At 43.9% G+C, this 23485-nt stretch overlaps 4 protein-coding genes across 4 annotated transcripts; 2 read left to right on the top strand and 2 right to left on the bottom strand.

Annotated features, from left to right (window-relative positions):
• Nucleotides 1–1393: 1393 nt before the first annotated feature.
• slc35a3b (solute carrier family 35 member A3b) lies at nt 1394–6140 on the top strand. The gene is made up of 8 exons (XM_084007479.1): nt 1394–1832; nt 2769–3015; nt 3168–3310; nt 3625–3747; nt 3847–4021; nt 5110–5228; nt 5326–5459; nt 5957–6140. Exons 1-8 carry the CDS (start codon nt 1755–1757, stop codon nt 6048–6050), a joined length of 1113 nt encoding a protein of 370 aa, XP_083863605.1. The 5' UTR covers nt 1394–1754; the 3' UTR covers nt 6051–6140.
• A 1369-nt stretch (nt 6141–7509) lies between these two features.
• fam78ba (family with sequence similarity 78 member Ba) lies at nt 7510–11412 on the bottom strand. Its single transcript, XM_084006968.1, has 3 exons — nt 10187–11412; nt 9705–9984; nt 7510–8907 (listed from the first exon to the last, which is right to left on the bottom strand). Exons 1-3 carry the CDS (start codon nt 10519–10521, stop codon nt 8665–8667), a joined length of 858 nt encoding a protein of 285 aa, XP_083863094.1. The 5' UTR covers nt 10522–11412; the 3' UTR covers nt 7510–8664.
• Nucleotides 11413–11549: 137 nt separating this feature from the next.
• Nucleotides 11550–16999, top strand: cmpk (cytidylate kinase). The gene is made up of 6 exons (XM_084006969.1): nt 11550–11794; nt 13199–13345; nt 14126–14278; nt 14812–14888; nt 15097–15193; nt 15910–16999. The coding sequence occupies exons 1-6, from the start codon at nt 11651–11653 to the stop codon at nt 15949–15951; spliced, it is 660 nt and encodes a 219-aa protein (XP_083863095.1). The 5' UTR covers nt 11550–11650; the 3' UTR covers nt 15952–16999.
• Nucleotides 17000–17401: 402 nt separating this feature from the next.
• bcl6ab (BCL6A transcription repressor b) lies at nt 17402–23091 on the bottom strand. Its single transcript, XM_084007220.1, has 9 exons — nt 23038–23091; nt 21238–21409; nt 20868–21089; nt 19914–20762; nt 19677–19804; nt 19411–19578; nt 19198–19328; nt 18965–19102; nt 17402–18740 (listed from the first exon to the last, which is right to left on the bottom strand). Exons 1-9 carry the CDS (start codon nt 23066–23068, stop codon nt 18597–18599), a joined length of 1983 nt encoding a protein of 660 aa, XP_083863346.1. The 5' UTR covers nt 23069–23091; the 3' UTR covers nt 17402–18596.
• Between the last annotated feature and the right edge of the window lie 394 nt (nt 23092–23485).

The following is a 23485-nucleotide window of genomic DNA, read 5'->3' as shown; positions in this document are numbered from 1 at the left end:
TAGTCTTCACAAACTGGTTAGTGACAATGCTGAGAAACAAAGAAGAGGTTGAATATACGGAGATCAACACCATGTGGTTTATCTGGTGATGGAAGACACACACATATCAGAAAGACAATTTTAGTGAATGCTGTCTTGTTTATGGAGCAACAGCGTTCTATTCCGATGTGTTTCACGCTCAACTGCTCACAATAACTGATCAGTCAAGGGTGAATCATACATGTACTGGACATTCATGTTCATCCACTTCATAAACAGTTGTCCACATCGTTCCATCCTGATGGGGACTCGCTGTCCCCCATGCTGCAGGGGAAGGAGGCAGGAAGAGCGTCCTTCAAGCGAAGTCAGGTGACGCATCGGGAAGAAATGTAACATCTTGTTTCCAAGTATGGAAGACAAGGGGTGACTATTTGAGGGTCACTTATGGCGTTTATGGTGGATGATCGAGGCAGGCGGTGATTATGACTGTGTTCTTTTGGCACTTTGTGAGTGAAATACTCTGAGCCTTTACCTAAAAGTAGGTAATAGTAGGAACTACAGCTATGAATGAAGCAGAGTTTAAAGTACAAGATTTCCCTCCAACATGTAGTGCATTAGAAGTGGAGCATAACATGGAAATAGAAGTACACGTACATCCAAATTGTACACAAATACAGTGAATAAATGTCCTTTTCCCTGCTCTATGGTATTTGCTGTTGCATTTGTTTGCATCTTCCTATTGTAAGTATGGGACTATTTCATTTGTGTATCTCCTGCTTTAAATGTGGTCTGTATTAAACCTGCTGTAATTATTTTGGCGACATGGCCTGGATGCAGCTCATTTGCATTTAATTTACAACATCTGGGCTCTTCTCCTTTCCAACAGCAGGTAAATATACGCATCTCTGGAATTAAGCACGACATGTTTGGTGTCTTTGGAAACGTTGTGATCTTTACTCATACGTATGATAACGCTCCGCTGTGCAGGATGGGTTTGTAATGACCAACCCAGCAGAAGGATGCTGCTTATTAAGATGTTAAATATTCAATATTCTTGCAGCCGTCAAGTACAAATGGTTTTTATAAAAGATCTTCAACTGAAAATGGACGTTGACCGTATTCTTAAAATATGCTTGGAAAGAGAGAGAGGAGAGTTTGTTTAGTGTGTGTAGCTGGACACACACACACACACACAGAGAGAGACTCACACACAAACAGAGAGGGATTGTGCAGCTTAGCTATAAACAGAGCTGCTGCATAAGGACGTCAGTGTGTTGAACGCACCACACCTCTCGTACTGTCGAAACGTCTTTGGCCTTCATGGCTTGCTGTACATGCTCGTTCTGCTAAAGCAGGATACATATCATAAGAATTATACGACCGTTTTTTTACGACACGGCTCGGTGGACTTTGTCTCTCAATGAAAGCGTGGAAAACAGATGTACACCGTTATTTTCACCAAATAACTAGTTTGCCTTCTCCAAAGCATGGAGTCATGAGTCGACTGTAGGAAGGGAAAAGTTGATTCTGATCCGTAAGCTCTGGGTAAACACCGCTCGCACTCTTAAGCTTAACCTCATAAAAGACAGTGAATGGCCCTCAGTTCCTCCCACCTCTTGAAGGGGGCTGTAATGCAGACGGACTCCAGGAGTCACATTGCTGCAGAACAGATTGGTATGGCTGGCCTCTCATATTCTACCTTGGATTTATAGCAGTTTTCAAATAATTTGGATGAAGTGCCGAAGAAAAGTGAAACTGGCTGTTCGGGGTAAGAGATGCTTCCGTCAGGAAATGTAAGGCAAAAAAGTGAAGAATGTCCGCCTTCAAGCCTCTGGGACACCGTACCGAGACTGGTAATAATTACCTCATTACCCTCAATAACCTTAATGCTTAAAGTGGTATGAATAACAGCTAGACACTAAACATACAGCAGCATGTTTTAAGTAAAAATCACCGCAAACTTGTTGGCTACCGATGCTATCTGCTATCTACTTGATATCTTGTTAAATTGAGTATTTCTACACTGCAGTATAGTACTTTTATTTAAGTTAAGGATCTGAGTACATCTTCCACCACTGACTGTTATACCAAAGGTAAAATGTAGCTCACCTTTATTGACTGAGAGGGAAAATTCCCCTGAGGGATGTCAGAGAGAGCACATAAACACACAAACACACAAAAACTCTCCTCGTTCAAATAGGCAGAACTCAGGAACAATGAGTTTGTCATTAACCGGATATGAAATGTAAAACAAAGAAGAATTTGTGATCAAACTGCTGTTCACCTGAAATTTCAGCTTCACCAATGATTCACCGATCCTCCCTGACTCAGCCGTTTGTTTGTTTGTTTGTGGGGGTCAGGCTTCCATATTAAATCTAGAGAACATTACAGCTGTTTTGTACTTTGAGTTGCACTGTAAAATGCATGCCCCCCCCCCCCTCCCCATTATTGTTTTATGTGCTGCCGGCCTGCAGGCCCGTCACAGGAATGCCCCACGCTGCCTCAGGCTGGACCTTCTGTTTAACTACCCTTTAACTACTGACCAGTAGTCCTCATAGCTCCACACTCACTCTCACTACTTTCTCAGGAGAGACTCAGACTCTCTCCTCCACCTTTCTTGCATTAGGGCTTGCATTCATGCTCCCTTTTTTCTTCATTTTTGTTGACAGATTTCCCAAAGCAGAAGTTGGTTCCCTCTTTGAAGCAGCTGCAGGGTTGTATGCCTCGTTTCTCTGACTGAACCACATTCATTCTTTTTCTTCTTTTTTTTTTCCCTGTCAATCCCAAAGAGTCCTCGCTTGTCTACTGACTCTGGCACTGAGTCTCCCACGATGGTGCTCTCTTCGCCGCACTCCTACAGGCTGAAGTATCTGTCTCTGGGGGTGCTGGTGCTGCAGACCACCTCACTGGTGCTCACCATGCGCTACTCCCGCACCCTGAAGGAAGACGGCCCCCGCTACCTGGCCTCATCCGCCGTGGTCTCGGCCGAGGTGCTCAAGATCCTCGTGTGCACACTCCTCGTCTTCATGGAGAGCAGTGAGTAGTTCGTCTCTTGTTTCTGATTTGCAGGCGTAGATTGGCCGATACACAGGTATAAGATCTTAAAAAAAAAGTCCCCCGATCGTCTTCTTAATACCAGGCTTACTGTTGGATTCTCTCTGTCTCAACACACCCTCTGTCTCTGCCAGATTTCAGCGTGGCGCTGCTGAAGGAGGGGATTGTGAACAAGCCCATGGAGGCCATGAAGTTGGCCATCCCTGCAGGGATCTACACGCTGCAGAACAATCTGCTCTATGTTGCCTTGTCCAATTTGGATGCAGCTACCTATCAGGTAACACATGAATGTGCTGGTTCACTGTGTGTGTGTGTGTGTGTGTTTGAGAGAGAGAGAGAGAGAGAGAGAGAGAGAGAGAGAGAGAGAGAGAGAGAGAGAATCTGGCAGCTGCCCAATGCCAGCTCATTCCCAATGGAACTCTATGGGAAATAGTTTTATGTGGCCACATGGCATCACGTGACAGACCTGACAGATCATTTGGCCACAATGTTAAATTTGCTATAAATGTGTAACTGAAACGCACATATTTACATACCGACTACCTGGCATAGCGAAGCGTACTTATAGGTCTTGTGTTGTGCTCCACACAGGTCACGTACCAGCTGAAGATCCTCACCACCGCACTGTTCTCTGTCTCCATGCTGGGGAAGAGGTTGGGCTTCTACCAGTGGCTCTCCCTGCTCTTCCTCATGGCTGGAATCGCTCTAGTGCAGGTACCAGCAGACACTCACAGGTGTATCTGAGAGTTATATGACTCCAGATCTTCAGTCCTGTGGCTGTGCATGTGATGATCGGTGTTTAAACCTCCACAGTGGCCCATGGAGTCTGAAGAAGACACTGAGCAGAAGATCCTGTCCGCAGGCTCCCAGTTTGTGGGACTGATGGCTGTGCTGATGGCCTGCGTGTCCAGCGGCTTCGCTGGAGTTTACTTTGAGAAAATCCTCAAGGAGACCAAGCAAAGTGTGTGGGTCCGTAACATACAGCTGGGTGAGTAAACCTGGCCTCGGTTGGTTTGGTGAGATGATATGTGTTGATTCAATAATAGAAACTTACTGATCGAAGGTTTCATCATTTCCTAAATGATTTCCTAAAGGAACAATGTACGACATTCGCAGCATTAATATAGCAGCAAACTATAAGCTATGTTAAGATACTGTATAGTGGAGTATTTTCTACTTGAGAAGGCCATCTTCTTTTGCTCTGGATAAAAGTTTACAGAGTCTGAGAAAATGACCCTGGTGATGTCATCAGGGTTAGGATTCAGTTTTGTAGCTTGACCCTACAAATCTGTCTCAGTAGCATCACATAAAGGCATAAAAACACCCAATAAATGAACAATCTTTATCAACACTCCAATCCATATCTTTAAAGATATGAGAAGGTGTCGCTGCAGATAAAAGTCAATAAATGAATAGGGGTTTTATAATAACAATTGTAAAAAAAGATTTAGATAATTGTCTTATCTCTGGCTTTATTGTTCATCTTGTTCTGAATGTAACTGCTTCGGGTGCCTTACAGTATCGCAGGAGAGTTTATGTGGAACTAAAATACTTATTGCAATAAGAATCACACGGCAGGGGGGGAAAAAGAATAATTCATCAAATACATAAATACTCAAGATGCCAGTCTTTCTCATGAACACCAATAAATAGGATCCATTCTACATGGCACTGTTCAATAATGAGTTTGTTGTGTGAAATAGTTTACAATGGCTCATTTCCTGACAAAAATAACTGTCAAAAAATATGTTAGTGTTTATTTTGTTGTAGCCTCACAAGCAAGATAAACAGGTCCGGTCTTCCTCCCAGAGGCTACAGATAAGAAAAGTGTCCCATTCTGCTTTTTAAGGCTGAATGGTTTGTGCTGCTGGATATATCACATAATAAAATCATTCTTTACACATTTAAAGGGGGCTGAGGATTGTGGCATTGCTAAATGTCCCAAATGGGATTTGTGTTACATTGATACTCCAAGGCAAAAATATTTCTTCTTATGTTTATTTCTGCCTTAATGTTTCCTTTTAAGCTTAGTTGACTATACCTTGAAGGAAAACCTCCCCTCCCTGTCTCTCCCAGGTGTGTTCGGCCTCGTGTTCGGCGTCGTAGGAATGATTGTGTATGACGGCCAGCGGGTGAGACAGGCTGGCATGTTTCAGGGCTACAACGCCATCACCTGCACAGTCATTGTCTTACAGGTTGGACCATTATGTGTCTCTTCATTGTCATTTGTCATTGAAAGGCATGTGGTGGTCCTCATGTTTTGTGTGTTTGTCTCTAATTCCCTGTCTGCAGGCTATGGGCGGGTTGGTCATCGCTGTGGTCATTAAATATGCAGACAACATCCTCAAAGGATTCGCCACCTCATTGTCCATCATCATGTCCACGCTCATATCGTACTTCCTATTGGAAGACTTCAAACCTACAGGGTAAACACCTCATGCACACTCCCAAGAGGTTTAATGTTCTGCTTTGCTAACTCATAACTAATAACTACTGTTCTTTTTCACCATGCTAGCTAGCTGCGTGACCTAACGGATAGCATTGTGAGTCTGCTGAAATAACTTGACATCTACGCGATGAAATTTGGTAGAGACATTCAAAATTGCAGTTTCTTCAATACTTTGGCTTATGATTATAAACCTGCAAAACAAACGTCATCACATCAGCCCCAGCTGCACTTTGTTTTTAGTGCTAATTAGCTGATGTTAGCATGCTAAATGAGCATCATTTCAGAATCGTCATTGTGAGCCTGTTAGCATGTTGACGTTAGCATTTAGCTCAAAGTGTCAAAACGCAGCCTCACAGAGCCGCTAGGCTATAGTTGTTAACATGAGCTGAGTATAGAATGGTTTGTTTGTATTGAATTCACTTGTAATGCCTTTCTCTTTTCTCCCTTTTCTTCCCGTTCCTGCCTTTCTCTCAGTGTATTTTTCCTCGGGGCAGTGCTGGTTATTTCTGCCACATTTCTCTACAGCAACGAGCGCAAGCCTGCCAGTACCAGCGCCATCAAAGTATGAACTTAGAACTCTGGGAAGTGTGCTATTTAACAAAAGTGACTGAGGAGGACTCCATGAGCCGTGACAGTGAGTTTGGTGTGAGGAATTTGATGCTGAACGTTCTCCATCACTCCTCAGGGAAAAAGGCTGCTATGCACAACAGACGGAGGTCAATAATATGAAATAGGTCTGCGTTTGCTTTGTATGTGTATTCTTGTGGGTTTTTCCTTATAAAATACTAACAGAAGTACAGTGCAGTGAATCTCACATACCGTGGGACATAATTATCTCGTGTAAATGCAGCCGACTATGAGTGTAATTTTCAGGGACCAGGAGGAGATTATGTTTAAATCATGTCCTCGTGGTTATTTGGAAACCAATATTTTATAGTTCAAAATACTGTATGTGTAATTATGTGTTATGGGATATGGGGAAAAGGGGTGTAATTTACTTTGAGAGAAAAAAAGTAGCTTATTAATGGTGCTGACAACTCTTGCCTCAAGAGAGGAAAGTCCTCAACAGAGCTTCCATCTAGTGGTGGAATGAGGAGCAAACTTGCTGCAAAGAGGAGGGGTTACCTTTGGTCAGAGAGGATGCATGTCCTTTTTTTTATACGAGATGAGATGACTGCTTTGACCTTGCTGCTCACAGTCTGAGTATTTATATCAAAAGCACTCATTATACTGTTATTTAAATGCAAAATAAAGGCCTGTATGTACGAACAAATGAATAAATGAAGGCATTTTTTTATGCTAAAACAACCAGCTCTGCCTTGATCTTTTTTCTTACTTCAAAGTGATATGAATGGATACATTGGAGCTGTCTCACACACACACTAATGCACACACAGAGCAGGGCACACCCATGAATATTTATACAAAATTTTAACTGTTTTTTTTTTTTTTTCAATTCCAGTTGCAGTGCACTCTGGAAAACCAAACCAGTCTCTATAGCAACAGATGGCTGAATGAGCAGCGGTGCCAAGTGTAGACACGCTGATTTAATATAACCTATTTTCAATTCTGAGAATTTTACATTTACAACAGCCACTTTTTATTCAACAATGACCCTGACAAGTACGAAAGAGATTGCGCCAGATGAACAAAAATACACATTTTTCCTAATTTGCCTGTTTTTTTTTCTTTTTTTTTCTCCTTCTGGTTCCGTTTACAGTCATAGATATCTTTGCATAGTTGTGGATTTCAGAGCAAATGAGTGTATTTAGGTGGAGATAGTGTGTGTGTGTCTGTGATGAGGTGGACAGAGAAAACAAGCAGGCAGATTGGGAAGGTGACGCTCGAACCTGGAGAGAAGCACAGATGGAGGATGAGTCATGTGATTCCCGTGTGGAGTGGCAGGCAGTGGACTTGGACCGAGCCCAGGAGGAGCCACTGGACGTGCCACGACACAGGAACACTTCATCTGTGATTATTCGTCCTCATAGTCTGGTAAATGATATGAGGAGAAACTCTGACGTGACCTCGTACAAACCAGTGTTTAATAATGGCACCACTTCAAATCAATCGTCTTTCAAAATGCAGTCTGGTTTAATTCAACACCAAGTAAAATATTATTAAGAGTGTTTAGATTCCCTGATTGGAGGAAGATTTATATAACTCGGTAGTGCAACATGGCCTGATTAATGCCACATCAAATCTACCTGAGTAAAATTCGGCCCAATTCCAGCGATCGCCCTCTTGTTTTAAAGTTGTTTTATGGCACTGTTCCAAGTCATTTATGCTGCGCTCATTGAGGGGCAAAGCTGACATTATTTATTTAATGTTGTAATAGGCCCAGCTGCTTTCTCTGACAGGTAGTCACCCATCGGAATAAAGTGTCAGCTGCACGATCGGAGGCGGGGGGAGGTGATATGTTGATGCAGTTTGGTGTATTAGCAAAACTCCAGTGAAAACTGCAGCGTATTTGTGTTTTTTTTCTTCCAGACTTTTATGCAAGGTGGGTGCTCTTAATACAATCTGATCGATGCATGAGTTAAACCTAAAAATATTCATATAATACTTTGTCTCTTTTTAAATCTACGGAATACATCCTTTAACTCTGGTGCTGTGTGTGCTGAAGGCCTTTGTTGGCACTGACGAGGTTTAACCAGCCCGTGGGGTTGTTTTTCTTTGTTGTTTTTTTTGGCTGACTTTTCAATCAAAATGTCTTCAGGTATCAAGTTATACAAAACAAATGCTATTCTTAAACTTCTCAAGGACAGTTTTTTTCATGTCACTCTCACTCTCTCATGCAATAAGATCTACATAAGGATGCGGGATGCAGTTCTCGTTTTGGTCTAATACCTCTGCGATACGTCTAAAAACAGAGTTCCTTCTTCACTAAAAAGCAGGCAAAACTCTTTAAACGCAGTCCAAAAAAGCTTTTGATACAACCCGGGCCCTTGACACTTGGTTGTAGACTTCCGTTCCAACACCTTGCTGATGTAATATCCACTCCGTCTTCTTAGAATGGTCCACTTAAATCTTTCAGGGATAATGAGCAACTGGCATCGTGAGTGCAGTGAAACCATCACTTCTCTCTTTCTCTGATAGGCTTCATGACGTCGTCAATATCATGCCCTCTTTTCTGCAAGAGGGAGAAATTATACGTTTGTCCGTGCAACCATTTCACCCTCTTATTTTGGTGGTATGACCACTAGTGGCGCCCCTCTCCGTGGCCTCCACATTAGCACTTGGGCGTCGTTGGCATTCGGCCTCCCCAGTGCGTTGGGAGGGATGGGCTCCTGGTAGTTGAGGATGTGCGGTTGCTCCTGGTAGGGACGACCCACTAACGATGCCCGAGAGCCCAGAGGCATGTCGGGGTCCACGGCGATGTCCACACGCATCCGCCACCGCACCGTCTGCAACACGATGCGCTCCTGAGGGAGGAGAGCAGCGTAATGTTGGTCGATAGTACTCACTCTGTGTGTTTGTGTGTGTGTGTGTGTGTGGTGCAGTCTATTTCAGGTGCCTGAAGAGTGCTTTGCTTAAGTTGATTGTGCATTATCTCCTCTACTGCTGATAGACGGGTCAGTAAATGCACATCCTCAGAAATAAATGGTGGTTTGTTAAATAGTTGTTAAATATCTTAGATGACACAGAAGAAAGTTTGGTTAAATATAGAAGTTCATCAGCAGCTTCCCTAGATAGCGTCTCTTACTCTTTACTTATTAAACAACAATGACGAAGACAAGCTGCAACCTTCTCTAGAATTGCAGAACAATGCAGGTCCTCCACAAAGATAATACATAATACATAAGTGTTTTTGGACACATTTTAAGATGGATTATGCAGCAGACTCAAAGACAATTATTTGATTTTACTTTTATTTATGTTTTATTGATGTTGTGTAAGGTGTCCTCCTGAAAGGCGTCAACAAATAAAAAGTATTATTTTTATTAACATTATTATGATTAATGATGAGGTTCTTTGTAACTTTAAACCAGAAAGGAAAAGTGCAGGAGGAAATGATGACATCACGGTTAGTCTGTGTGTGTTTTTTGCAAAAGCGGTCTCTAAAGATGTAAAGCCAGAGTTTTTCATTTAAAAATGGGCAAAACATATCCGTGACTGTGAAAAATAACACAACATGAAGTTATGAGTTTGATGCAAGTGGGAACAAACTGTTTCATCTCCAATGTCAGACTGCTCTCTGGGTTTTTTGTTGTTGTCCTACCTTGGTGACTGAGTTCATGGCCACCAGCCAGGTGATGAAGCTCTGGTCCCTGGTGATGTGGGTCAGCATGGGTGTGTTGCTGTTGCTGATGGGCACTGCCCAGGTCACGCTGGGGTAGAAGTTGTCGTTCATGCCGACCGTCAGACGGGACGGTTTGGACGTGGGTCCCGTCAACGTGACTGTCTCGGTGGTGTTGCCGTACCAGGGGTAGCTGACGCCGTCGGAGTCGCTGATGGCCTTGACCCGACCCTCTCGCAGCTCCGGTAACTCCCAGCTGGACCTGCGGCGGTGGACGGGAGAGGGCAGAGTGAGAAGGATGAGAGGCTTTGCTTTTGCAGTGTGCAGGTGCAGCGTTGTGGTCTGAGTGTGTGATGTAAGTCGTTTTGCACACTCAAACACTATACCCACCTAAATCCACAACACTGACCTCATTCGGTGGCAAAGACAGAGTTCATGGCTGACAAGGTCTGCTATACACTTACATGCCAATATCACCATAGGTGTTGTAGAACTCCATCTGGGTGCACGCCTGGATCCATCCCACCACCCAGGTTTCATTGCGGGGCACTGGTGGCATCACAACGCCCGCCGAAGCCCTGAAGTAAGGCGTCTTGTAACGGAGCACAATCGGTGAGTTCTCCTCAATGATGGTGGGACACTGGTCAATAGAGGCTGACACCTCATACACCACAATGTTCTCCCGTCTGATGCGGGGCTTGCATGCAATGCTCTGAATACAGCCCATAGTGCAGGCGACAAGCAAAATGAGCAAAACCAGAGAAGAAGGGAGCAAATGATACCTGGCCAGTACGCACATCGGTCCCCTCCGGGGTCCACCCTTGCCTGGAAGAGCAGATCTAATCTTTTTTAATTGCCCATCATCACTGATTGGTTGGGGAGGAGGAAAAAAGGAAAGACAATGATTGGGAGTATCACAGTCACCATTGATCCAACGCAGAAGCGTCCACCATCATATTTTCAGAATGACAAGGAGGTGAGAGCGCTGTGGGGCCTGGGGGGTAAGTATCACAGATCTCCGCAGCCTCCTCCCCCCGGTCTGCCTGCTGACTGCCGCACTGCCCTTGGCGCTCGTCCCCAGAAACTGCGATCCGGCCTCCCCGGGGCTGCTGCTGCTTCTCCGCCGTGCGTCCGGAGGCTCCCCCGTTCCTTGTCGAGACCACACGTCCGGCTGCACGTCGGTGCCCCTCGATCCTGCTGCTCTGCTCCCGGCTCGTCGCTGTCATGTCAAGTGGCGACAGGGCAGCCAGGTGCGTCAGAGGAGGGGGGCTGGATGCCTTTTGTTTGCTCGGCTTTCCCCGTGTTAGCCCTACATTCACGCGGCGCCCTCAGAAGACGAAATCGGGCTCTTCTTCATCACCTTGACCTACATGAAAAGAGGCTTCACCGAGCGAGCGACAAACGTGCCCCGTGAAGGCGACACCGCGGTGCTATTTTAATGTTTTCCTCGCAATGTGCTTCCATTCTTCGGGATGCATGAATGGTGCATCATGAATGGGGGGCAGCGAAGCAGCATAACCGTGCAGAAAGCAGTGACTATATCCGGCTGGTCGAGCGCCTCTCGGTCGGTCTTCTCGTCGCTACGTTTCCTCGAGCTGGAGAGCATCGCGGACCGGAGAGCATCCTTGTTTCCAGCCGCCTTGTTCAGCTCGGAGGTGCTGATGCTAGAGAGGCAGGGGAGGGGCGTCACCCGAGCTCTGCATTGAGAAAAAAGGAAAAAAAACACAAGTACATGTGGGCGTGGCTTCGCGCGCTGCATCACTCCTATGCGGAAACCTCATTGGTCGTTTGAGTCGATAGCGGAAGAGGTGTCGTCTGGTTCATCGACTTCCTTCCCACCGATACTGACACGCATTCACCGGTCAGCTCGGCGTATTATTTCAGTCCCCACCCCGCCGGTTCACTTGTGTCGCTGCCGGTGCCGGTTTATGTTCGGCCGTCTGCTCGGTAACGTGTCTCAGAGAGTGCCGAGCTTGTTGAACCGGGTGTCGCTGAGGATGAAGCCGCAGGTTGTGTTCGTGCTGGGCGGGCCTGGCGCCGGCAAAGGGACCCAGTGCTCCCGAATCGTGGAGGTAACGTTACGAGAGATGGCGAGACAAAGGAGAATAAAAAAAACTACCGGCTATGATGGTTAGGATTCAGCATGTTGTGGTGAAAACTGTATTTGGCAGATTTTAGGATTGTTGTGCCTTAAATAGGTAATGTTTGAATTTCATAGACTTCCGGTTGTCCTCTAAAATGAGTGTTAGCCAGCTAGCTAGCTAGCCACACCGGGTATAGCCTACAGTTTATGTGCTCAAATGCAGGAATACAGGAGCTACAATGTACCATTTTAATTTTCTTAATTATCCAGAAACTCCCAGTTATAATGTCTGAGTAAAAATGTAATAAGCTGTGTATCAGCCTCACACATTACAGATAGTCAGTATGAGATACCCTGTTGACATTTCCTTAACTTTACAACCCTATCCTTGACTCATCCCTGCAATTTAGATTATATAATGGTCAGTGTGTGGAGTGGACTTGGTCAATCCACCATCGACTTTGAACTAACAAAAACAGATTGTGACATAGAAATGTTCTTGCTGAGGGTCTTGCCTGTGGTTACCACATTGGCTAACAGGTGTAAGGGGTGATGAGTCCTATTTCAACATGTGTAACTCATCTCAACGTGGACTGTAAATGAAAGAAAGTGTTACTACAGTTTCCATCCACAACATTTATATTTTCTTTCTGCCTCTTTTGAAGTTCCTGCCATGCACTCAAATGATTATGTATCACGTGATTGCTGGCAGTTACTGCTATATTGTTATTGATAGTAAAGCATAAACAGATATCAAGATCAGTCTATCAACTGGGTAGGTCTAGAGACTATATTATTATTGATAATAAAACACGAACAGAAATCAATTATCTGTGTATTATGTTTAACCTGCCAACCAAGAAGATTACAAAAAAAACACAGAAGTCAACTGAAGGATGCTGCATTGATGTGTCAGTCAAACTCATGAATGCTCACGGAGCTGCAGCACTACTAGGGGCCAATGTGGATTCTTTGCTCTGTGTGTTTGAATGAGAGAGAGAGAGAGACAGAGAGAGGGAGCGAGAGCTTCTATGAGAGACTTTATAACTACTTCTGGTCACGGATGTTACTGGGTGTTGGCTGCTGTGCTTCAAGTTTGGTGGGTAGGCCTGAATGGTGGCATAGAGGCTCCTTTCATTCAGTACACAAGTACTGACTTCTTCCTTGCCCATGAGTGAGAAGACTTAAGCATGTCTGTAAAGACAAAATACAGATCTTTAGTTTTAATAGAAATCTAAAACCCTTTTTTTTTTAATGACCATCTTTCACCTTCTACTCACCAGAGAAATTTACTCTTGATGACTAGTTTGTGAGGTTCTTTGCTTTGAGGTATCATTTTTTTTTTAAGCACGCAAGATCAACTTGTATAAAAAGAAATGTTTGTGCCTTTCAGAACTACAGCTACACCCATTTGTCAGCTGGGGATTTGCTGAGGGCGGAGCGAGCCCGAGAAGAGTCGGAGTTTGGACAGCTCATTGACAACTACATCAAGGAGGGGAAAATTGTCCCTGTTGAGATCACCATTGGCTTGCTCAGAAAGGTATGCACCTAGCTCTGGCTGTAAGTGAACTTTGCGTTCGTCTGCTTGCGCGGCACAAGAAAATACTAGAAAGTGAAAATTATCTTAAACTTTAAGCACATATTTTTGTATCCCAATATCTGGGCTGGATTTCTCTTGTTTAATCAATTACATAATTTATAGAATATAAACTGACAATTGGATACAACATTAATAAATTAAGTAATTTATTAAAGATGCAATATACGGGATTCAGAGCATTTATTTAGCAGCAAACAGCTATTTGCTGTGTAACGATATAGTGGAGTAATTCCTACCTGAGCGGAGTCACTCTTCCTGTGTTTATGTTGTAATCCGAGCTAATCTGTGCTTTGTTGACATATCCGGGCTTGCCGTGTATGCTTTTAGTGAATGTTCTTGCATGCTGATGATGGCGTCCCGACTCACAGCATAATAGCAGAAGTGTCGCACCCGCGCTCCTGTTCCGCCTCAGGTAAACACCATTCTATCAGCACCATAAACTATGAGCCACCAGCTCAACTCCTGCAATCTGGAGAAACGTTGAAAGACTGAAGAAATGCTCCCAATCTCGTATATACCAACTTTAACTAGATGTATAAAATATTTGCCTTTCCTATTTTCATTACTGAAGTTCGTCAGGGCCGTCATACAGTTTTTTTTACAACTAAACTGAGCACATTAAGTAGAACTTGCACGTCGCTGTCATTTTTACTGTCATTTGAGTAGAATTATGGGACATAATAGTAGTAAAATATTTCTGTGTTGTTTCTGTTTCGTAAGGCCATGGAAGAGACCATGCAGAAAGACGAGAAAAGATTCCGTTTCCTCATAGACGGCTTCCCCCGCAACGAGGACAACCTTCAAGGGTGGAACACAGTTATGGATGGCAAAGCTGACGTCAAATTTGTGCTTTTCTTTGACTGCAGCAATAAGGTGCGTCATGGGAACTAGAAAGCTAAAATTCCTCCTGCTTGTCTGTGACGATTCTCAGTCATCCAGGTCCTGGTAATCTTTGAAAGCTTGATCATAGGCAACTGAACTTGCTTTAGGTTTTTGAAGACCTACAGCAAGTACAGGCTGATAAAGGTACTCAGTGAAGTAGTCACCCTGAAGAACTGAACTGTAGAAACATCCTGGGAAAGCATAAAAGCCCAAGTTATCTTGAGGATGAGGATGAAGCTGTCTAGGTTAAAGGTAAGAACTTTGTGTTCAGTCATGAAAGACACGCTAGTGTCTTGTTTGTGACATTGCCTCGCCTAGAGAAGCACTTAATAACTATTCATAAGATGACAGGTATTAATCTTACACTGAAGGAATCGTGTATAGAGAAAATTCCCTCAAAGAGAGGTGAAACGTCTTCAAAAACCTGAAGCAAATCCAGTTGCCTTTGATAAAGCTTTCAAAGAAAACTCTTCCAGCTGGTATTTGGGATGCAACAGCTCACAATCTTTCGTTTTTGTCCACAGGTTTGCATCGACAGATGTCTAGAAAGAGGGAAGAGCAGTGGACGCACCGATGACAACAGAGAAAGCTTGGAGAAAAGGTATCTAAGAATAATGCCCTCCTGTCTTTAACCACTCATTGATTTCTGTCTCTAACAAAGTACAACAAGTGTATCTCCTTGGTATATATTCGTCTGACCCATTTAACTGACTGTTGGATACCTTCATGTGTGTTTTTGACCTCATTTATGTCTTCTTTGAGTCCCCTGTGTCATCTGGCCCCAATAACCAGACATATTCTCCTTGCAGAATCCAAACCTACCTGCAGTCTACACGACCAATCATTGAACTGTATGAGAAACTGGGCAAGGTGCGCACTGTAGACGCCTCTCACTCTGTGGATAAGGTGAGTCCATGGCATCGCCTGTTGCAAAGCATCTACGAGTGCCTATTGATTTCTGAAGAGATGTTTTTGTGGGGGCGGAGCCTAGAAGGAGGTGTGATAAACCTGTCGATCAGTGCAAACAAGCCCTTTTTATGAGACACAAGAGGGGTTTAACACCAATGTCTCCAGTTGATTAATTGTCTTATGATTTCAGTTTGTAGTGGCGATTGGATGAATTGCAGCTTGAAGTCGGCTCCACATTGGCTTGAACACTGGGTTGTGAGACATTTTAGTGAGGTGGGACATTTAAAAAAGAGGGTAGGTTGTCAGATAGCAGCATTTACCACAGTAGCAGTCAAACTGTTGACAAGTGGTTCTACTTGTTTAGAGAACAATTTAGAGGAACAGAGGGCTGACACTACATTCAGGCTTTGAAGCGTCATTGTCACACATGGTAGAATGAGGGAAATCCTCCAGTCAGGCAGAAGGAAAAACTTCCTCAGCTGGACATTGAAGCCACAGCGGAAACGCCTCAATCTGTAGTTCCTCTGTTGGCCACCAGAGGCTCTTGAAACAAAAAACTTCCCTTGGATTTGCAAGGGAATTAGTTTCAATAGTTAATCAAAATGGAGAAATAGTTATAACGTCTTACTCGTATGAATTGCTGATTAATTGAAATGAGCTTAAATACAGAACATTCTCTGTGTGTTTGTCCTCTCACCTGTTTTCTCTTCTAGGTGTTTGCTGATGTGAAAGCCATCCTAGACAAAGAGGGTTGAGTTCCAGCTGCCAACAACATTCACTTACCTTCCTTTTTGTTTTTTATCAACCGCAAGTACACTATATTACGTTTATATGTCCATTCATATTTTTGGTTACATTTTTCTGTGTGTAAAATACTTTACTGTCTGCTTGTGAGTGTGTGTGTGTGCGTGTGTGTGTGTACAATATGTTGGTATGAATGAGAAGTAGAGTTGCCGAGCAACTACTTGGCATCGACTAGTTCATGCTCTGAAGAGCTCACAGCTTGTCTTCACTATGTTTCATCATAGGTTGCCTTTGCATTGGAAGTGCATCATTAGCTTAGATAGACTATTTTTTTGTCAATCAAAGACACATAGTAGTAGAAGTCTCTGCAAAAATGGTATTCATCACAAATGTCTCTGGAAACACCCATAATGTTTGAGACCAAATAGTTTGTCCTGTTGATGGCAGAATGGATTTGTTTAAGACTGACAGAACATCCAGTTGCCTTCCAAATGCAATGCATAAACATCTGTCTCATGGTATATCATGATAATGCACAGTAGTACGGGTTACTTCTTTGCCATGTAGAGCTATCAGATATACGTTTCTGTGGTAAATGGCCCACTCTTTATATCCTCCATGTGCTTCATCACAACTATAGGCCTGTTATAGAGGAAACGTGAAGATGATCATGAACGTTGGGTTCTGTACTGTATCTGTTTGAAGGAATAATAAAAAAGATTAGTTTTTCCTTTTTTTTTTAATTGCTCGAAAGTAATTGTTTGTCTCTGTCTATTTATAAGTGTTGAAATAAAGTTATTAATTGCTGCACAAGATTTAAGAATTCAGAGAATAATAGGCACTTTGTAGCTATAAACCCCTGTCAGCCAGCAGGGGGCACTCGACATCACTGAATAATTTGGACAGGATACCAAGTTATTTTTGTTGTTTTTTTCAATTAACTGATTTTTGGAAAATGACTGCTTTATCAACGAACAGAAGAAGCAGAAATGAATAGCTATTTTGAGTGTAATGGTATGTAAAATCTAATAAAATAGCAGAAGTAAATTAGTATACAAATAGGTAATTTTGTAATTCTACATTTATAATTTTATTATCAGTATTTATTATATACATATTCTGTATTTCTTTGAGAATTCATACATGTATTTAGAATATTTACTCATTCAAATATATATATTTTAGTATGAATTTATTTATTCATGTAATTATTGATGATGATGTCCTGTAGATTAGCACTTTCTCCAAACAGACAGATGGAGGCTAAGTGATTGGCTCGATCACCTCTACATGCTCACTGCAAAGGGCTACGAATCATGTTTTTGAATCTGTTAAAGAATAAATCGTTGTTCATAAGAGTGAACACCAGGGAGCGCCACAGAGAAGCAAGTGTACTTCAGGAAAATAATCAACTCAATTATTGCAACAAGTGCGACATGATGCTTTTTTATTTTCATGTGACATATATATATATTTATACATATATATATATTATCTGCAGTTACAAAGACATTTGCTTACACATATCTAATATTCCTGAGCGTTTTTTTTAGCTTTAGGCCTGGTGCATCTGCATTTTAAGAGCTACACTGTTACCAGAACAAAGGTACCAAACAACATGCATACACATGACAACAGGGCGATGTACCAAATGGGAAATGCATCACGAGACAGCAGTTAATAACTACCAGGATTGTCATATAGTTAAAAGTTATAACGTATTAATAGTCTGGGTAGGTAGCAAACAGAGAAGTGTGAATGTAAGGCACTGTTACATACACCGTTTCGTACAAGTGCACGATAATACATATGGTTAGAGTAAATGCGATTGAACATTAATGATCCAGCTGGGGGAACATGGATCATCACAGCACCAAAATGTAAAAGAATACAGCAAAGAAATAATTTTTGATATAAATAATAACATTAGCAAGTGCTGGGCACGATGTCTAACAAGCAATTTCCACCTGTCGAGAACATTTTAAGAATTATTTGAATGAAAAGTATGAAAATATATGAAAAACAACCTTTTTAGCATGTGCAAAATACCAACAGGCTAGAATGAAAAGAAAGAAAATAGAAATATGTACATAGCATTTTTTTTAAATGGATGACAATATGTATATATTACAATACGTACCAAAACCTATGAAATGTCAAAAACAATAAGCCCTTGTGTTATTGACAAACTTAACGTAAATATATTTGTACTCTGCCAGCAGATGGCAATCTGAAAATATATATTATCTTATTTACAAAAAAAAAAAAAACATAATGAAAAATAACTGCATAAAACTGTGACCACATTGCTGGGAAAAATTCATACCATAGAAATCTAAAGCACAACTGTAACAGTGATTCTCAATCTGAATGAGAACGACTTCTGTCCTTCAATGCTGACATTCTGTTAAGTGAGTTGCGAAATAGAGAAATACCTTCTTCTCAAATTCACATTTAAAATGTACATTCTGTTCCACATTCACCACGAAAGCATGAACTCCTACAATCTTTGGAATACCAAAGAGCTTACATGAAGAGATGTGCATCATTTACGAATGCGTAAAGGACAAACACACACACACACACTCACACACACACACTATTTAACGTTTGACAACACAGCCGACACTAAAGAACCGCAGGGACCGTGGTGGGCTCAGCAGGAGTTCACCAGGCCTGTGATGATGTTGCTGGGGGTCCGGCGGTACTGAGCCTTGGTGTTCGTGACGGCGCCGTGCTTCTGTCGCAGGTGAAGCCTCAGCTGACTCTTGTGTCTGAAGTGGAGGTCACATTTTTCACACTGACGAAAAAGAGAAGAAATAAAAATGAACTTTTAAAAAAAAACAAAAGAGGAACTTTTTCCATCTCCCAACCCCCACAGCTGCGGTTCATAGCAATCCAGGATTAGCACTCAGGATTTATAACTATTGATAGGCACATGGATCATGGGGGAGAAGGGATTACTCCCTTTTTTAGCCGGCAGACACAGTGGATAAGGAGGAAGGGACTGACGAGGAGGCTTACATGATAAGGCTTCTCTCCGGTGTGAATGCGCATGTGGCTCTTGAGCGTCTGAAGGTGGCGGAAGTGAGTTCCACAGATCTCACAAGGGTACGGCTTCTCTCCCGTGTGGATTAACACATGGGCGCGGAGATGGGCCACCTGGAGGAAAACGACAACATGTGTATCAAATACATGAACTAAAAACAAAAGCAGCGGTTTTGACATCTACAAAGCTGTCCTTCTTTTCCTCTCACCTGGACAAATCTGGAACCACACGTCTCACATTTGTATGGCTTTTCTCCAGAGTGGATGCGCGTGTGAGTCTTGAGGTTCGCTGGCCGGTTGAACTGAGCGCCGCAGATGCTGCAGTGGTAGGGCTTTGCACCTGGAGGAAAAGATCAGCAGTGAATCAAACAGTCCATTACGTCAGCTGGACGGTACCTTAAAAAGGGAATTATCAATCTCACCGGTGTGAACGGTCTTGTGGCTGGCCAGGTTGCCCTTGTAGCGGAAGGCGGCCTGGCAGCAGTCACACTTGTATGGCTTGTCGCTGTGCACCTGGGCCATGTGTTCTTTCAGCAGATCCTCCTCCGTAAACTTGCAGTCACACCCGTTGCAGAAGTAGATGCTGCTTTCTGTGCAAAGATGCAAAATAAAACCAATGTGAGTTTAACACACGTTTCCTGTCAAATCAGTTGTTATAACCGACGAGCAAGTTGGGGATTCCACTCACCACAGCCCGACGAGGAGTACTCTGAGTGTAGTTTGGTGGCTTCGTCTCGGCTGTACGAATCAGGAGAAAGGTGACCCATTTCCATGCAGCGGGGGCTGTCGCAGCCACAGGACGAGCATCTGCGGTAGCTGCAAACAGAAAGATGACCCCAGAGTTAGAATAAAAGTCCCATTTTTTTCACTTCAACTAAGTTGTATTCCGATTTGCAGCTTTCTCACGACGAGCTGGAAGTTTTACCTGATGCTGCTGCAGGTGCTGCTGCCGCAGCTGTCGACGCTCTGAGACATGAGGAGTTCTTCACTGTGCTCGCCGGGTCCCTCTTCGGCCTGGACCTCATTGAGTCCTCCTGCCTCGACGCTCCTGCATTGGCTCAGTGTAGGGGACGTGGCAATGGTATCAGCACTGCCTTTATTTTCATCTGGAGTTTGGTTCATGATGATCAACTTGTACTTCTTCCAGTTGCGGGCCTTGGTGTCTTTGGGGCAGTTTGAGGGCTGCCTGAGGCTCAGCGTGGCATTCCTGCTGCTGTTGGACTCGGTGGGCGAGTTGGGCTGGCAGTCAGATCTGAGGGGGCTTTGAGGGCTGCAAATCACACCTTTGCTAAACCCGGGAGACGAACCCAGGCAGCTGGTTTGCGGATGCTCAACGCCTTCTTCTTCCATGGGAGAGACGGGCTTTTGAAGGCTCCCTTGAGCTCCTGCAGGTTGGATGATAGTGGTGGGGAAACTGGAGAGGGAGGGCACGCGGTGGGAGATGGTGGCGGTGGACTCATTGTGAGCCACGTTGGCGCCGGGTACCTGTGAGTATTGTTTCTGGGACATGGCGCCTCCTCTGGGAAGGTCGCTGATCTTATGGGTACCTTCCAGATTGCCAGCAGGGGCGTGAAGGTCTTCGTAGACGTGATAAGAGCCCGAGGTGTTGATGCCCCTGAACACATTAGGGATGAAGCCCCTGCACTCCTGGAGAGGGGATGAGGTTGACATGTGGTTTTTAGTAAAGTCCGGCTCTTTCTCATCAACAGTCCTCAAAGCAGGCATCTCCTCAGCCAGATGTGACGACTTGATCTGCACCTCTTCAATCGGATGCCTGCAGAAACGTATTCAACGACAAGTTAACACCAGCTCAGATCCCTCCAATTTATTTTACTGAGATATAAGAGTGCGCCTTATCACGTTTTCTATTTTCCTTCACCTTGACTTGATGAACCTGTGGCAGGTGTCGACCACGTGTTCCATCTGGAGGTAGATGGCGGTGTTCATGGTGGCCAGGACCAAACTGTCCTTAAGGTCCAGACAGGATGTGTACATGAAGTCCAGCAGGATGGAGAAACCCTTGGGGTCCACTTTGGGGTCTAAGCTGATGGCACTGAGGCTTGCGTTCTTGGGGTCCATGAACACCGAATAAAAGAAGCCACTGTGAGAGATTAACAGAGAGGGAACAGGGGATGAGGACAGGATCAGTGATTCACTGAACTAAAAACAAAAAAAATGAAATGTGGTCGCAGAAATAGCAGTCCTTGGCTGGACAGAGTCATGTGTCTCGATCTCACGATGGTGCTTACCTGCAGGCCACCAAGATGGCCTTGTGAGCATGAAAAAGCTGTCCGTCCACCTGTATGGTGACGTCGGTCAGGATGTTCCTGCTGCGCAGGCGGTTGAAGTTGAGCAGGACGTCGCCTGCATGCCTCGTGAATTGAATGCAGCCGTCTGCAGTCGTGGCCATGCTGTCACAATCTGTGACAATAATAAGAAACAGTTTGATCGTTATCGGCGACTGTGAAAGTGATCCACTGTAAAAACAAAAAGAGTAGACACACATGTGTAGGCTGGGGAGAAAAACAACAATGTGGATTTACTGGCACCAACATGACCAACACCAGATTTTCTGAATATGTCACTACTAAAGCATAATATATGCACAATAATATATGCAAACACTGACTCTAACTTATGTCAGTTGGAATTGCAATAATAATAATAATAATAATAATAATAATATTTACTACATTTGTATCTGCATTTATTTAAAAAAAAAAAAGAAACAAGCAGACAAAAACACATCGTAATGGCCTTGTAATAACTTATAATGAATAAATAAACAGTCGACCCCTCCGGCTCATGCTGTCACACGAGTCTCCTGCCTTCAGGGCTCTGTGATCAAAACAAGCCTCGACCAAAAAGAGCGCCTGTTGCGCGTTTGGTCGGAGAGCGGCGCTATTGCAAAGAGAAAAAGTCAAAATGGGAGTTTCTTAAACATTTGAGAGCCAGGAGTTATAGTGCTCGGCGGGCCTCCATGTCGGCCGCATTCTTGAACATGTCACTTTTTTAAAAACAAAACTCCACACTCATGGTGATTTCGCCGCGGACATGTAGTCGTGCGCCCCCGCGGCCCCGCGGACCCACGGCCCCGCGGCAGCGCGCACTAATCACCGCTGGCAGCCCGCAGGTCGGACGCGTGTTTGACGCCGAGCACATTCCGTCCTCGTTGCTCAGATTAGGTTGCCAGCAGCGGCAGCACAGAGAGGTTTCCTGTTCCCCCGATATAAGTAGAACTCGGTCATCTCATTTAACCCATTATAGCATTTACTCCCCCCATCCCGCCTCAACTAATCTCCCGAATGAAGCTCTTAGACGTCGCTGGTCTTTAACCGAGACTACGCGAGAGTGTTTATTTATTTCCGAGGAGTGGTTGTTGGGAACTTTCGAGCAGGCCGGCGCACGTCCGCGTCAAGTTTTTAGAGAAGGCGTTAAGCCGTCGCGTCCGTCCCGTGTGTGTTTGAGATCGGGACTGTTGTTTTAGGAAAAAAGCGGTCGTCTCCGCAGGCTGGAGACGCGCCGTGAAATGAAAAGATTGTTTCTCTCGACGCACGAAATGCGCAGAGAGAGATAGAGAGACAGAGAGAGGGAGAGAGAGAGACGAGGTGACAGAACCAGACCGACTCGTCCTGTTGCGCCAATACTTGCGCCTCTAAACAAACGTTGTTTCAAATAAAACCACAAATACAATAAAAACAAAAGGTCTCAACATATTAAACTTGCTATAACTACAACACAAACAACTGGCCAAAGGTTTAACGCTGCAAGAAGCGCTGCTCGTTTCCGATCTGACGGCAGCTATCACACATAAAAGTGATCACATGAAATCCTTCAAAATAAAAAATAAAAAGAGTCGCCCTTCCGTCTAACGTTAAAACACACACACAGAGAGCAAGTGCTGTAGTTCAAAGTCATAGTTTCAGATCAGTTCGTTAACTTAAACACAACATATTGAAAGTATAAGAGAGGCTTCCAGCCTCGGAGCGGCTCCTGTTTCACTACACTCCTGACCTAATGCTGAGAAAATAGGAAGGGAAAAAAGTCACCTTGCAAAAGTTTCCTCGAAACTCTGTGCATCACCAGTTCTGAGAATCCAGTTCTAAGAAACACAACAGCTCAATTCTCGGAATTTCAACCGAGGAGCGTACCATTATCTGCGGTGCGGGGGACGCGCTCTCCGCCGCCTGCATCATTTCAACACCCATCTTCCGTTAATATCGCACAGTTTGACACCTTGCTGCTTAATTATCATCCTGCTAAAAAAAACAATAGTGTAGTTTTAATGGAATAATTTGTAGCAGCTAATTCGTCTGTTTCCGAGTGGTTTGATCCCCCCCGCGTAGTGGACGCGTCCAAGTGCAAGGTCAGCTGACCGAGTTATAAATACCGTTGGGGGAATATGAGCGCATGTTGTCGCTGCAAAACCTGCCCATGGTTCCGCGAAGAGTTGTGAAAAAGTCAGTTACCTCATCTTCTAATCATTCGCGATTTAAC

This window comes from Eutrigla gurnardus (genome assembly GCF_963514095.1).
Source record: "Eutrigla gurnardus genome assembly, chromosome: 4".
Taxonomy (NCBI): Eukaryota; Metazoa; Chordata; class Actinopteri; order Perciformes; family Triglidae; genus Eutrigla; species Eutrigla gurnardus.
The sequence above is the reverse complement of the archived record's forward strand: the minus strand, read 5'-3'. Positions and strand labels throughout refer to the sequence as shown.